The sequence below is a fragment of the Pogoniulus pusillus genome, chromosome 17, assembly GCF_015220805.1.
Source record: "Pogoniulus pusillus isolate bPogPus1 chromosome 17, bPogPus1.pri, whole genome shotgun sequence".
In the NCBI taxonomy this organism is placed as follows: domain Eukaryota; kingdom Metazoa; phylum Chordata; class Aves; order Piciformes; family Lybiidae; genus Pogoniulus; species Pogoniulus pusillus.
Window position 1 is genome coordinate 4,777,879 of NC_087280.1, and position 14,469 is coordinate 4,792,347.

General features: G+C 42.0%; 1 protein-coding gene across 8 annotated transcripts in view; it reads right to left on the bottom strand.

Moving 5' to 3' along the window:
* The window catches only part of TMEM266 (transmembrane protein 266), a 108,873-nt gene that overhangs the window by 23,942 nt on the left and 70,462 nt on the right, over positions 1–14,469 (bottom strand). For all 8 annotated transcript variants that reach the window (XM_064157325.1, XM_064157323.1, XM_064157326.1 and 5 more), the window contains 3 exons: positions 7,807–7,863; positions 5,949–6,087; positions 4,367–4,482 (listed from right to left, as the gene is read on the bottom strand). In XM_064157325.1, the coding sequence (XP_064013395.1) occupies positions 4,367–4,482; positions 5,949–6,087; positions 7,807–7,863 (312 nt within the window). The remainder of the gene's footprint in view (positions 1–4,366; positions 4,483–5,948; positions 6,088–7,806; positions 7,864–14,469) is intronic.

The window sequence follows — 14,469 nt, forward strand, 5'->3', positions numbered from 1 at the left end:
TCAGGCGGGTATCAATCAGTACCCCCAGATCCCTCTCTGTCTGGCTGCTCTCCAGCCACTCCAACCCCAGCCTGTATCTCTGCATGGGGTTGTTGTAGCCAAAAAAAAAAAAAAATCTTTCTAATAGGAATGTTTTCAGCACTACCTATATTTACTAAACAAATGCGAAGCATTAGTGTGGTCACAAAGATGCAGCCTCAGGCTGAAGCAGTATCTACATCCACTGCTGGAATATAGGAAATTATGGTGGCTTGCCCATTCTTTCTATTTGGGCTGGTTCCAGCACATATATGAGGCAGCAGGTGCTGCTCCCAGCCATCCCATCTGCCTGTTCCAGAGGTGGCACCACACAGACCAGGCAAACTGGAATCCCTCTCTACCAGCACTCCAGATTTAAGAGCAGACCACTGTAGGCAAACCTTCACTCAAAATCATAGACATGCAACATTCATAACTTCACAAGTGAGCAATCCTTCAAAAAGCTGAGGAAAGAGGATCCAATGAAAAAAACAAAAATCTGGCAGAATTTTAGGCATTAAATGCCATTAAGAGACATTTTCCCCAGCAGACACTGTACACAATGCTAACGTGAATATTATATTGCTGACAACTTACTCTTGACTGAATTATGAAGCTAATAATTTACAAAGGAAAGATGCAGTACTTGTGTCAATGTCTTATGTTGCTAACTGTAGCAAATTAGTACATTTACCTCATATTATACAGCTGAGACACTTGTTTGGCAGGAAGTCAGGACAGTAAAATAAAAGGGGTTATTATGCTGCCATTTTTCTATAGTCCATATTTTCCATAGCTGATGACACTTGAAAGCTATGAGAGAACTGGCTCTGTTTCTCTGTTTTCAGATGATTTAGTCATCTACACACACAGTATTTCTTTGTGCTTGATGTACGGCTACACTGTAACTCTTAGAGCTCAAAACGGGGCAACTCCACTCAGTTAGTTTGCTAGCCAGGCACGGATCAGAATGGAGAGCAGCAAATGCTGCTCCTGAACCCACTTGGGATAACAAGCCCACCTTTACTCAAAGCCTATGAAATAATAATGCCAAAAATTGTTCAGAGACTGAGTGTGTAATCTGCTTGCATAATATATTTCCTAAAAATGAATGTTTTCAAATTTATGCCTGTCAAGAACTCCAGCCTAACAGCATGGTCTGACAGACAAAATATTGCAGCAGGACTCAAGATCTGCCTACTGTGTTTGGTCAAGGGATAGTTTCTACCCCGTAAAACAGGGCATCCACCATTTCCCTGCTCATTTCACAACCATGACAGAACCATGTCACTGCAGAAAACTGTCATGGAGAGGACTCCAGTTTTGCAGTTACTGAAGATACTCCTTTAAGTTGGAAGCAACTAATTTTTGGCACAAGTCAAACATAAGGTTTAGAAATTGGTTATTCTTAACATGAGAGACTGTCAAAACCCATGTTACGAAGTGACGCACACTGTCAACAGGCCTTCTGAATTCACAACACAGACAAGACAGCTTAACACCACCCAGAGTCCACTGCAGAATCCTAGGCTGAGATCCCTGAGATCTGGAACTAAATCTACAAAACCTCTTGGGGCCCTAAATAGTGATAGTTTCACAAGTAGGGAGAATGTGGGACCCTTCCAGAAGGGAAATGGAGAGCTGGTGACGAAGGATATAGATAAGGCTGAGGTGTTTCTTTGCCTCAGTCTTCAACAGCAAGGGCTCCAACCACAATGTCCAAGTCCCAGAGAGCAAAAGCAAGGACTAGGAGAAGAAGATCCGCCCACTATAATTGAAGACCATGTTTGTGAGCACCTAAGGAATCTGAATGTGCACAAGTCCATGGGGCCTGATGAGATCCATCCATGGGTCCTGGCAGATGAAGTTGCTAAACCACTGTCCATCATATTTGAAAAGTCATGGCAGACTGGTGAAGCTCCTGCTGACTGGAAAAGGGCAAACATAACACCCCTCTTCAAGAAGGGAAAAAAGGATGACCCTGGGAACTACAGACCAGTCAGTCTCATCTCTGTACCTGGCAAGATCATGAAACCTCCTGAAGGCTCTGCTAAGGCAAATGGCAAACAAAGCAGAGGTGATTGGTGGTAACTAGCAATGGCTTCACCAAGGGCAAATCATGCCTGACAAATTTGGTGGCTTTTTATGATGATGTCACAGCAACAGTGGACGAGGGAAAGGCAACTGGACCTCAGTAAGGCGTTTGACTCTGTCCCACATGGCACCCTGGTCACCAAGCTGGAAAAACACAGAGTTGCTGGGTGGAGCACTGCTGGATAAGGAATTGGCTGGATGGTAGCATGCACAGAGAGTGGTGATCAAGGGCACAATCCCTAGCTGGAGATCAGTGACAAGTGGCATCCCTCAGGGGTCAGTGCTGTGACCAGTGCTGTTTAATATCTTTGTCCGTGACATGGACAGAGGAATCGAGTGCAGCCTCAGCAAGTTTGCAGATGACACCATGCTGTGTGGCACAGTCAACTTGCTAGAGGGCAGGGATGCCACCCAGAGGGACCTGGACAGGCTGGGGAGGCAGGCCCAGGCCAACCTCGTGACATTCAACAAGGCCAAGAGTAAGGTCCTGCACCTGGGTGCACGCAATCCCAAGCACTAATACAGACTGGGTAGTGAATGGCTGAGAGCAGCTCTGAGGAAAAGGACCTGGGGGTCTGAATTGATGAAAAGCTCAACATGAGCCGGCAGTGTGCACGTGCAGCCCAGAGAGCAACTGTGTGCTGCACCAAGAGAAGTGTGGCCAGCAGGGCAAGGAAGGGGATTCTTCCTCTTTACTCTGTTCTCATCAGACCCCACCTGGAGTATTGTGTGCAGTTCTGGAGCCCCCAACACAAGAAGGACATCAAACTGTTGCGGTGAGTCCAGAGGAGGGCTATGGTCAGAGGGCTGAAGCAGGTCTGCTGTGAGGACTGGCTACAAGATGGGGGGCTCTTCAGCCTGGAGAAGAGAAGGCTTCAAGGAGAACTTATACTGGCCTTCAAGTGTCTGAAGGTTGCCTACAGGAAGGCTAGGGAGGGACAATTTACAAGGTCTTGTAATGACAGGCCAAGGGGTAATGGACTTAAACTGGCAGAGGGGAGATTCAAACTAGATGTTAGGAAAGGGTTCTCTCCAGTGAGGGTGGTGAGACACTGGAACAGGCTGCCCAGGGAGGCTGTGGATGCTCCCTCCCTGGAGGCATTCAAGGCCAGGTTGGATGATGCCATGAGTGACCTGTTCTACTGGGAGGTGTCCCTGCCTATGGCTGGGAGTTGGAACTGGATGATATCTGAAGTTCCTTCCAATCTAAACCATTCCACGCTTCTATTTGATGTTCCTTGGTAAAAGATGAGCACCTATATCTGTGCTTCAGATTATGCACCTTTCAGGCAGTTTTGCTGTTATGGTCCTTCTGTCTATTCAGGTCCTTCAACTATTTGACTGTTCTGAGCCATTCAGACTTACAAGTCTCTTAATTTTGTATTTGAAAAGCACCTACCAGAAGTGGTGAGTAGTAGATGAATCCATCAATCTCCATGATTTAGTTGGACACCTCACAGTTACTTTTAAATCTTAAACAAGAAGTTACTTGGGGGATTGCTCTATCATGGTTTCATGGTCACCTGCTTAGCCTGGGCCTCAATATACATCCCTGGTTTCTATTATAAAGCAGGTTAATCATTCACATGAGACAAACTGCAAAAACTCCAGGCTCATTGTCCAAAAAGTGGCATTATTTTTTTTTTCATGCCATTGTATTTATTTGAGATATTTTAAGCTTCACCATCCCTCCCCTCAAAACTGAGTCACTGAATCTTTGGGGGTCTGGGAAGAGTCTTAAATCTTGACTTTCTTCCAGGAACTATATAAGCTTCTGTTACAAAATTTTGAGTCTGCCAAAAGAGCCTCTGACTGATCTAAAGGGAAGTTGCTTTCTGCATTTAAAGCGGGGAGATTCATTAGCTTTCAACTGTGTATTTTTTTCCCAGGAACACAGCCTTAACCCAGCTGCAGTCCTCAACAACAGCAATGGCTTCTGCGTGGTTTTAGTATTATGTCAAACTGCCTGATCTCATTCAATAAATTACCTACTGGAAGCATTCATTTTCTGTCCCTGACAGTTATTTTCCTCACCTTAAAAACACGAGCACAGCAGCAGAGGAAGACCACTGCTGCTTGACAAATAGCATGCTGACAACATCCTGGCTGCAGCTAATACTTCCGTAACACCGAGACCTCTCACCTTACCACTGAAGTCCCAGTAACATTTCTCAAACCTTAGCTTGCAAAGTACATGAGCTGTTTGATTTGCCATGACAAGCTACATGTAAATAAAGACATAACTGAACTTTACCCCTTGTTCTTGGCAGATCTGGGTTAGTCTTTCCAGCTGCTCGTCTTGAATAACCTTTGCCTTCTCATATTGCTGAATCATCATTTCCATCTCCACTTTCACTGGAAGGACATACGCTAGAAAACACAAATAAGCACTTGAAGTAACCCAGCTGCGATTTGGTTTTGTATCAGCAGCAACACCTCTACAGAACATGGCACCCCTTTCACTTGCATCGAGAGAATCAGAGGACTTTTTGATACAAATAGCATCAGAATATTTCTTCTGGGGAAGGGCTTCTAATACATGAAATGCAAGTCATCAGCAGGGCCTAGATCATGACTGGTGGGCCCTCCATTTGCTTGGCTGAGCTGAAATGCATCCTGCATGCTCCTCCTAGCTTCTGCTGTACTAGCACACATCTTTTCCAGTGCTTACCACGTATCTCCTCAATTGCTGGGTAGAATGATTTTCTGCTTGGAGTTAGGCCCTTCCCCTCTAAACCTGAAAAGCATGGCTCCCTAATGAAAATAACTGTTTCAGAGTCCCAAGGATTCACTTCCTAGACTCTGTGGTATAAAATAAGTCCTTAATGGAAATAGCAGACTATGAAGGAGATTTTAAAAAGGAATCTCCTACTGCTTTTCAAGCTACAGCCCAGTTTTCCACAGAATCTTCTGAACACCTCTGGAAACTTTGCTCCTGTCGTAACTATGGCAAACTCAGACTTACCAGCAAAGATGTTCAATACGCTTCTTGATGCCTTCTGAAGATACAAAGCACCCTAAATGTTTGTTTATGCTTCAGTCAGAGGGCTATGACCTTTGAATACAGAGTTTCCTGGGCATCTAAAGCCAGAATAACAACTTGACTCTGATGTCCCACACATTGCAAAGTGACCCTTCATTTATTCTTCTGCCATCTCTTTAAGTCACTGTAACCTGAAATACCTGAAACTGCTGAACACAAAGTAGCCTACACTAAAGGCCTCGCTTCTAGGCACAGTCACTGGTTCTGCTCTCTGCAGCCTTTACCTTTTGGGGCTTTCTTATTTCCTCTGGTGCTCCCCTGCAGACGTCTGTGCAAAACAATACCAATACAATGTTTTGTTATGAGATGCTGTACAGGATTGCAGAGAGCACCTTCAGCATGGAACTCCAAAGTTAAAGTGCTGAAATCCAGCACAAAAATTCTGTTACAGGTAAGAACTTGGGAAATAAAGGCCCAGGACAGAGCCAGCTGTATGGAAACTGGGGCAATGCAGCAAATCTCAAGAAAGCAGACTGCAAAATATGACATCTGAAGGCAAGAGATAGAAGGCAGGTCAGGGCATTTACTGTACCAGATAAGGGATGTGAAGGTGCCTAACAGAAAACCAAACCCATCCATCACAAGGGCTCTTATGGAATGGAAGATATAGCCATGAACTTGAGTCCTTCTCATGCAGGGCAGCTATAACTCTCTTACATTCAGTTCTTTTGAAATGCAGGTGGAAGGAGAACAACAGAAACAGTGGTGCCAAGCAATCTTTCCATAGTTTTAAAATCTCATTCTTCTCAGCCTGCCAGTTTTCTTGGGAATCATGAACTGAATCACCACTCACCATCAATGATTCTCTTCACTCTCCATATTCGTAATGTGATAATAAGGCTGATAGCATCCCATGGGCTGCTGGGGCCATTAGCCACTGTTGAGGCCACCATTGGTGCCAAGGACAAGATTATGACAGCGCCATCAAACACCTAGAGAAAAAACAGGTTTTTCAAATCCATCCCAAAGATCATAATCTTGCCAGTTCTGCTTGGGATCTTAAAGGGCTCTCACTGTGCTCAAAAGATGAGAGGTGGCCAACCCACAGAAAGGCTGCATTCTTTTTAGGTAGCACAACAGAATTCTGTAGTGCATTTTATTAGGTGAGGAGAGAGAAACTGTAGTAGGAAGGCAGGGAGAGGGACAGGTATTTGCAAACATTGGCCAAAATCCCCAAACAGAAGTGGTAGCTTAAATGCTATTACAGCCAAAAAGCTTTATTTATTACCTGCTCCATAGCATAATGTCATCCCCAAAACCAGTACAGCTCCCACCTGAACATCTTACTGTCTAAATGAAGAAATCAAGAGGACAAATAGAAAAAGACAGAGCACAGAGACTTAATGGCTCTTGGCCACATGCGGACAACATGAGGCGTGTGGGAACACATGTATCAAGACAGAAAGACTCCCTGCTCTCACCTTCATTGGGCAGCTAGGTTTTGAAGGGTTTTGACAACTGGGAAGATTCAGAATGCTTTGTATGACGTTGGCTGCATTAGGATTAGATCACAAAAAGCAGCTGTGCAAAGCATTAGACAGCAATTTGTCAGTAAATACATTTGAGCAAACTGGCAATAGTGTTGTGTCTCTTGTACACATACTTAGCAGTGTAGAACAGAATTCTCATGCCTACTGAGACCCTGCCCACCTACCAAAGACCAATGATTAATGATCTGCATGAAGAGGCAGGACATAAATTTTATAAGCACCACACATTTGGATTTGTGCTTAACAATTCAGTATTGAAAATAAACACTTCCTATTGCCACCATGTGATGGGCAACAAATAATACCACTCCACTCCAAATCAGAAAGTGCTGCATTTAGTCTCAACACAAGAATCTCTGAATCAATAATTTGGTGTTGTGGGGTTTTTTTGGTTGGTTGGGTTTGTTGTTTGGATTGCTTTGGGGTTTTATTTAGCAAAACAAGTTAAAATGTATTACAACAATATGCAAGCCTCTAGACACACTTAGCTCCAAAAAGCCCCAGAATTTCTGCTGGTGCATTCTCTGCAGTATTAGTTTATCAGATACTACCAAGAGCTTTTAATTTTCTCTATCTTCTGATTTCTGCTCAGACTGGGATTATGTGTTATTTATACCACATGCATCTCCTTATCTGCCTCTGCAACTGTATGCACATTCTACTTCATTTTTAATTCAAGGTATAAATTTACTATAAAATGGAATTAGTAAATTCCCAAGCAAATGGGTAGTTTTGCCAAATGAGTGTTTTCTATCAGAAGACTGCACACAATTTTTCAACCAGTTCTAATTTCAACTCAATTACAGGAATGGGGTTACACAAGTCACACGGCACTTTTTTACTCAGTGGTCATTATCTCAGGGTAGCAGTGTCAACAGTTAGACTAGCACAGTTCTAACAACAAAACAGATTTAAGGGGCAAAAGTGCCACAGCCACTCCCTTAAAATATTTCTAAGTATGATGTGCTTCAGAGTCTCTGACAGAAAAAGAGCCTGCACCATACAGCCACACATACACACATACAATAATTGAATGTGCACATTTATGTGAGTGGAAAGATACTGTGTTCCATCATGTCTATCACAAAGCCACCCAAAGCAGTTCTTAATATTCTTGCTGTGCCTGCCTTGAAAAAGAGCAGGTAGAGTTAGAGTGCTTACCTCTATTTTGTTTTCAATGTAATCCCATATGCCAAGGACTACAATCCTCAAAATAGTCTAGTAAAAAATAGATAAGGGGAAAAAAAAAGACTATGAATGTTATTGCAATTTCAGACAAACATTCTGAGCTTTATCTACTCAGGGGATCATTTTTTTGTCTTACTTAAGCATTATGCACTCCTTCTGAATAATAATGAGGATCTAGAAATCACTACACTATGCTATTTTAGAAGCAGGTATTGCTTTCCAACCCCTGTGTTGACTGAGTGAAACTTTCCACAAACACGTTCAAGTGCTCATGAGCTTTTCCATCCTCCTAATATTTTAGACTTGTCAGATGTAATTACAAAACCTTCTCACTACACCAATCCCACTGACCCAAGCTTTTATCGGCCCACTGTGGGCTCTTTCTCAGCTGGAAGGGGGGAAGATCCTCATTTCTTCCCATCATTGACATGTCAGTGCTTACCATTACCTACAAAAAGAAAGGAGGCACTGCCCCCTTTTGATGCCTAAGATACTGACATGTCATCCATCTGAAGAGCAGAGTTTCCTATCCTCCCCCTCTGCAGTACAGGGCTGCTGTCTTACCAAATATTTCCTCTATTAAGCAAACCATGCTATAAGTAGCATCAGTAAAGAACAACCACAGAATGAAGCAATGGTGAATTCCCATTAAATTAAAGACCAGTGGCATCTTTCCTCATTTTTAAACCAGCTTTCAGAAGACACACTGAAAACAAACCAAACCAAACCCAAAACCAATCAACTAATGATTGAATTTGAATTGACATAAAAGCATAACTGGTAGTGATGTATTCTGCCAACAGTAACATTACAGTCAGATTTTGACAGACGCTACAGACAAAGGGTCTAACTGCAGCTGTGTGCCTTGCAAAGATCAAAATGCTGCTTTCTCCATTAGAGAAGGGTGCTAGTGACAGAGAGCTGGGCATGTCTGAGGGCTGACCATGCCAGGAACTGTGCAGAAAAAAGTGACTATAGTGAGTAGATGAGTCTTCTCTTCATTACAAATGCAAACATATTAAAGCCAAACCATCTCTGAATTTATACCCAACGCACCAGCACTAGCTGCAGAACAATACTGGATTTTTTAGTATTGTTCCTACACATGTTTTTGCCAAAGCCATGAGCCCAACTGCCTCACCTGACCCAGGATGGCAGATGAGCTCTACCCTGGCACTCTAAACCTGCATAACAGCACTTAATAATGTTTTGCAGCGGGAGAGGTCTTATGTGGGAGAAATGGTGCTTTCAGAGTACAGTCTCATATAATCAGTGAGAAGGGAAGAGACCCAGCCAAGGCTAATGAGAAATGGTCTATGTGAAGCATGGGCCAGGTCTGGCTGAGAAGGGGAGTCACTGGCCCGAAGAGAAAATGCAGAGTTGTCCTTCCCCTACAAACATGTACAAAACTCTACTTAGACACCAAGAACTGCTAATGCTGCTCACTTGCAGTCTTAAAAACATCACTTTGCACCCAAAGCCTTTCACAAATGCAGCACAGGAATAAGGCTCACAGAAATGTCTTTATTAATAATCTGTATGCCTGATTTGATGATCCTACAGGTCTTTTCCAAATGTAATGATCGTATTCTATGATTCTAACTAACGAGTGGCAGAACACAATACCTTTACATTAAGTGATGGTGAAAATCTTTCTTGAAAAATGATTTAATATGGGGCTGTTAAGATAACATAAGAAAGGATTTTCCTTTCTGCCTCTTTAATTTCTCACTGCAGCATTTAAATCAGACTGTGCTACTCTCATATTAATGGATTTGAGGAGTTCCAAGGGCTGGAAGCTAGCGCAAATGTTTTGATTTTCATTCCGCTGGTGTGAATCAGCACAAGCCAGCAATGACTGGAAGTCTGCTTGGCAGACATTTAATGCAGTAATGACTGTTGGTGCTACCTCTGGAAGACAGGTCTCCTCACAGAAAATGCTTTGATGACTACTATCTTTTATCTCAGCTAGAGCAGATGTACCGTAGGAAGAGAGAGTGTGAGGGTGGGATGAGATGCACTCTTCAGAACAAAGTGGGCACAACTGAGGGTTAAGTTTTAAAAACATTAGTTCTGTAGGGAACACCTTAACACCATGCACCAGAATTGTAACTCTCAGCAATCTCACTGCCACTCAAGTGGCAAAAGCTATGTAAGGCTGTTCCTTGGCACCCTGGGGGAACCAGGCACTCCAAAAAAGCACCAAGAGTGAGCCACAGCTTTCCCTACTCTGCCACTGTCTGTATGAAGCACAAGGTCCCACCCACTGCTACTACCATGACTCTTAACCAAAGGAGTTTGAACCAAGCAAATATGTCCCTCACTGAGCAGATCTCCCTGTTCAGTATAATAATCACTTGGACTGAAATAAGAGCATTTATGCTACTTATAAGCAACACTGGAACATTTTTCCTAAGCAATTAAAAACATCATATGAATCATAGGATTTCAAACAAATTACTTTCAAACAACTCCATATTATATTTGATAATTCCTTTGTAAGGAACGTAAAACACAACAACCTGCAGCAGAATTTGAAACAGGGACAGAAATTAATAATCCAGGAAATTTCCTATGCACTGCACGTGGACCAAGGTGGGGAAAAAACAAAGAGAACAGCAACTACCACATTCATTATGGACAAAACATAAATGTTAGTCATGTTAGTCATGACTCTACTAGTTGTAGACAGGAGAATCTATAATAAACAGGGAAAATAGATCAGTGCTACTGTTTGCTAGTGATGTGCAGGCATTTTTCAGCACTGTAGAAAATACACACACATAGTTTCGCCTTCTGCACTGCAGGCATTCTGCATTTCTGGAAACAGAGATTTGGAAGCAAACATTAAATATCGGCATTAAAGGTCACTGCTAGAATCTTTCAATTAGATTAACATATATACTTTTAATTTCACTTTTTGTTTTCTGAGAAAAGCTAAATTACTACATAAAAGTCTGTCTACTGCACTAATGAAAAAAAATAAATGACTCAATGCTTCTGTTAACTTATTTATGTTTGAATAACTCCACATAAAAGTCAAATTTTAAACCACTTTTCAGACAGATATATGACTTGGAAGTTGACAGTGTCCCTTGGTGACACACAGTTGTTTGCACGTTAAGTGCAGTGAAGTTTAAGAACTGAGGGATTCTGCAGGTTTTCTCTGTAATTTTGCAGGGAAACCTGTCCAAGTGTTTTGCTGAGCCAGCCTTGTGAATCCTCACAGCCTGCATGAGCTAGTTTCGTGTCAGAGGACCGCAATGTACAGGAGGCAATTTTAAACACTTTTTTGCTTGTGCAGTTAATATACAATTACTACTCAGTGGCTCACTATGCCAAAGACATCTGTAGTGTAAAATAATCAGGACAGCACAGGAGGTGAAGCTGGCCCTTCAGGTTTAGCCAATGGCAAAAGCATTCTGAGATGTAGTGATTGTACCAGAGGTAGAATGGAGTGGAAAGGGTGTCTTTAGGAGAGCTATTCCTTCCTTCCTTCCTTCGATTGCCACAAAACTAATCTCTATGTTATACAGGGAGTGTTTACTTCTGGCTTGCACACAAACTCTAAAGATTAAGCTTTGACTTTTGGACACATCTCATAAGACCAAATATTTATGGCTATCTTTTCCAAAAGAACACCTTGTACCCCGTCTGTAATTAACAACCTCTCTAGTTTGAGTCACTCCCAATAAGCCTTAGCTCACTCAGTACTTAAAAAGAATCTTCTTTTGCTGTTTTCTGGTGTGCCTACCCAGAGATTATCTGCTCTAGCACACACTACCCTGAGGCCACCAGAGCATAAGGGAATGCTTTAGGATCTTTAACTGTGATGTCCCTCTGTTTCCAGTGCACAGGCATTCTCCAACATGTGGTTTCTCTTCAAGGCTCCGGAAGGAGATATTTAACTACAGACCTCTCTTCACATATTACCCAGCACAAAACACTCCCCGTGTACCATATTATGTAACTACTGTGGCTCTACTACCACATGAGGTCACATAGAAATAACTGCTGCACAAGCTTGATGACATTAACAGACATGAGTGCAGTCTGTGCATTTTCACTGCCTACTACCAATATTACTATGATACCATACAGTATCCAAACTCACCTTTGCACAGATGTGGCAGTTCTGTTTGTTCATATTTGTTCTCAGAATATGGAGACAATAAATTTTTAATTGACAGCTCTGGATATATTGTAAAGGGCTTTCCAGGCACAGAAGATGCAGAGTGTACCACTGTAAGGTAAGTACAGATCGCCTCTGGGCAAGATTACACCACAGCTAATCTCTATCTTTTAAATGCACCATGTAGGAGGTGCTGGACTGTCACTACAAAACTGATGAAAGCAAAGATGAAGTGCTGGTAAAGCACATAATCTCAGTCAGGTACATTCTTGGAAACTAAATGGACAGACTAGCATTTCAGGAAGAGGTCTAGCTAAATTTCTAGATCTCTACAAAATCATTACCTCTCGGAACTACTATCTTGGGGTGGGAGGAAGGAAAAAAAAGTCACCAATAAAATACCACAGTATAAATTCACCTCCATAAATTATACTATGATATAAAAATCCATACCTTCATCTCTAGATCCCAGATGTCTCCCAATTAACCATCTTAAGAATCAAAACATGCACAGCCAGCAGTGCAGTGCATTTAAGCACCATGACAAAAGCTGAATGTACACGGAATGAAAGCAAGCATCCAGAAAAGAAGTCACAGCTTATGCAGGAATTACAGAAGGGAAGATTATTATCTTTCTGCTCAGCTGTTTGAAGCTTACAAAAATGAAACAAAAGTAGCATTACCAATTTCCCTAATATAAATATATTAATTTGTTATGAAAAATCTATACAGAAAGTTTTGTCATTGGGATGTGCCATAGGGCCTTCCTTAGGAGGTTTTCTTCCTTCCAAGGATTGCTTGTTATTAAAAAGGAGTAAAAAGTCACACTGCTATGAAAGGATTAGGAAAAGTTTTGAGGTTTTTTTTGCCTCCTAGAAGTGAGCATCAAAAAAGTGCCTGTAAACCATAGCTAATGGAACAAATGCTTTATCAGCTAGGACCCCAGACTTAGTCTTCTCATTTTGAGAACTCATTTCTTGGATACAGATGAAGAATATTAGTCACAATTCCATGACTGCCTCACTTGAAACACATCAGAAGATACGGTTACTCCCAGGGAAACACTCAAGTGCTGAAAGCTAACAGAATGCCTGAGTGCTTGGCTGACTGAAGCACACGCAGAGCAACGCAAACAACTAATGCCAAATAACTCAGTTCTTGCACACCAACACCCTCGCCAGTTTTAGTGGAAAAGCAGAACTGAACAAGAGCTACAGAATCAAATATTTGTGGCAAGTGATAAGACTAATAAAATACAAGCAGACTCCAATCCACTTACCAAAACACTGTGACATTTCCCATCTTCCATCTCTCAGCCAACTATTACCAAGGCTGAATTTGCCCTCTTGATAGGGTGTAACCCCGGCCTTGCCTTGCTGTTGGTACTCGTGTTTCCCCCCCAGTGTCTTTCTCTTCTGTCTTAACATCTGGGTAATACTTGGTGCACAGACAAACCATAGTGATGTATGTAAACAGAGACAAACACACACAATCATCACCACTAGTAAATTCTGCTCAAATACTTGGAAAAGAGCAAAAGAGCTGATGTGCACTTCATCTGAATATATTTTCATGTTGTTAAGTCACAGACAGTGACAGAATAGAAAATTAACGCTGTGCAATAAATTCCTTTAACGCTTGTGGCTGTAACACAGAGAGCAGGAAGATGATGTGAGTAGCTACTTTATTTTGTTGGCAGCTGTTCTGCTGGCAGTTGGCAGCTGCTGGGATTTTTGTCCTTTCATTTTATCCAAGTAGAAAGCCATTGCCTGTTTAACTCTGGCACGATAGGACTGCAATTCCCTGCACTGTCTTCAGAAGAATAGATTTTACATCAGTCACATTTTCTCAAAACATTCCAATTCTGTGGTGGAAGTTTTCTGCTTTTTAACAAGTATTTTACAACCGTGTATTACTTGTTGTCTAAGTCCAAATCACAGCCTTTTTGAAGAATTATATCCTCAGAACTGATAGGAACCAAATTACAGAATAAACTGTAAACATCCAAACCTAAGACATGGTACTTGCTATAGAAACAATTCCTTCTGAACATAAGAAAGGAAAAAGGCACTGAGTGAAGGACTAATTGATCCTCAGCCTTTGCCTGTTACAACCAAACTAATTAAATCTCTAGGAAATCATCCTGGCACAAGGCCGGCCCCAGCAAAGCCAGCAGCAAAGGTACATCTGCATTCTCTTCCCGATATGTGGTTTTGGAGGAACCTCCAGTCGCTCTATGGAGCCACCTCTGTTGCTGTAACTCAATAAAGAAGTCTAAGCTGCCAAATAAACTAATACCCCAAACTTTACCCTCCGCCCTGTACCTTACACAGCTGCCTTGTGACCTCATTTTTCTTTGATATAAATCCAAACCATAACCAAAAAGGCGAATGAAGATACTTAGGAAAACAGAAACAGGTAATAAAAGGAGAGGTAAGAGACAGGAGATGAAGAAAAGTAGTTCCAAATACCTAATGAAGGGAGAAGGAGAAAAGCCAGCCCAG